Here is a 1,731-nt window from a genome sequence, read left to right on the forward strand (position 1 = left end):
AGCCTTAGAAAGTGGAGAGCAGAAGGACCCAGGGAAGAGGTGGCTATGGGGAGGAAGTGGGAGGAGAGCTGTTGCATTGTGGGAAATCACAGTCAGTGTCAGGAGACAGTGTGTGTGAACTGCTGTGTGGAAGATGAATTTGCTCTGTAAGCTTTCACCGAAAGTACCATAACGTTAAAAATGAAAAGAAAAAGAAAGTGGAGAACAGATAGAAACCCAGAGGCAGGCCTGAGTTAAAAAGGAAAAGGATGACCCTTATAATGAAATCATCTGGTTTGTAAATCTGTATCAGTAGCCAACCTGAACCTGAATGTGACTGTATGATCGGTGACACAAATACCAATGTCAGAAAGCCCAAAGTGATGGGAGCAGGGGTGGCTTATTTCCAGAACTTGTTTAAAAAGGCAGTTTGGAGAAAAAGATGGGGTTCGGTGCAGAGTTTGAGTGCAGGTGCACACAAAACAAAAAGCTTGTTTCTGACTCATAGAGATCGCTCCTTGATTTCCGAGGCAGTGTCTCTATAGAAGTAGATTGTTCCTTCTTCCTTCCAAGGGTGGCTGGTGGGTTTGAACCTTCAGTCTTCTGGTTAGCAGTCAAATGCCTTAGACACACCACCACCAGAGCTACAAAGGTGCACATGCTATTAGGTTATTTGGGATGCATGCATGAGTTCACCTCTGCTAGGCAACTTGGGGCTCAATCCCATTGGGAAGTTAGATGGTGATGGCCCCATTCCCCATTGGGTGTCCAAGGCTGTAAATCTTTACAGAAGTAGATTTCCCCATCTATCTCCCCCAGGAGCAGCTGGTGGGTTTGAACGGCTGACTTAATTAGCAGCCAACTGCCTCACCTATTATGCCACCAGAGCTCCTTTTGGTGCCATACAACTACATTACAAATATGAAAAATGAGCATCTAGCCAACTCCTGGCTCAGTATGAATCCACTGATATAGACGTTTTCCCCAGTAAACAACCTTGTGTATAATAACTCTTTACACAGGTTCATGTGTGGGACTGAGGGTTCAATTCCCACGAGTGAAAATGTTAAGACTACCCTACACTTCCTGCCCAGAGGGCCGCGCCTGGTGGTCTACCCCGGCAGTGCTCTGTAGCGCACCCTGCGCAGGCGCACGGAGGTCTCGTGTCTCGCGGAATTGAGGCCGCGGAGGTGGAAGTGAGTCGACGGCTCTGGCTCTGATACTGCCCCAGTCAGGGAGGGAGTACTAGTGGGAAACCATGGGCCGGCGCCTGCCTGCTTATCCCACAGGGAACGGTTGTTAGTTGTCAGTTGCTTCCAGCTCACAGCGACCCGGCGTGTGCAGAGTAGAACTGTGCTCCATCGAATTTTCTCCAGACCCGTCTAAGGAGGCGGGAGTCTGAGTAGGTCGAACCACCAAGATTTCTGGTTGTAATCAAGCGATTAACCAGCACTTAACCGTTTACACCAGGCTACCGGCATTTCAGCAATAAGGTACTATTTATTTCTTAATGAATGCATTTTGTATCTGAGTATCTGTGGAATGATATGTGTATTTGGGAGCTCCGGTGGGGTAGTGCCTAAGCCATTTGACTGCTAACTAGCCACTTCTCGGAAGGAAGATTGGGCAATCTATTTCCGTAGTGACACTGTGGAAACCCCAGAAAGGGTCGCTGTGAGTTGGATCCGATTGGAGGGCAGTGAGTTTTTTGTTTTTTCTTTTTTTAAATTTTATTTTGATTTGGGTGAAGAT

The 1,731-nt window shown here is 47.5% G+C and overlaps 1 protein-coding gene across 1 annotated transcript in view; it reads left to right on the forward strand.

Annotated features, from left to right (window-relative positions):
* Window positions 1–1,731, forward strand: part of LOC122151764 (zinc finger protein 586-like) — a 12,961-nt gene that overhangs the window by 1,047 nt on the left and 10,183 nt on the right. The window contains exon 2 of the mRNA XM_042783145.1: window positions 1,074–1,175. Coding sequence (XP_042639079.1) covers window positions 1,074–1,175 — 102 coding nt within the window. The remainder of the gene's footprint in view (window positions 1–1,073; window positions 1,176–1,731) is intronic.

Source organism: Orycteropus afer, unplaced genomic scaffold (genome assembly GCF_000298275.1).
Source record: "Orycteropus afer afer isolate SDZICR_OR568_19922 unplaced genomic scaffold, OryAfe1.0 scaffold00694, whole genome shotgun sequence".
NCBI lineage: Eukaryota > Metazoa > Chordata > Mammalia > Tubulidentata > Orycteropodidae > Orycteropus > Orycteropus afer.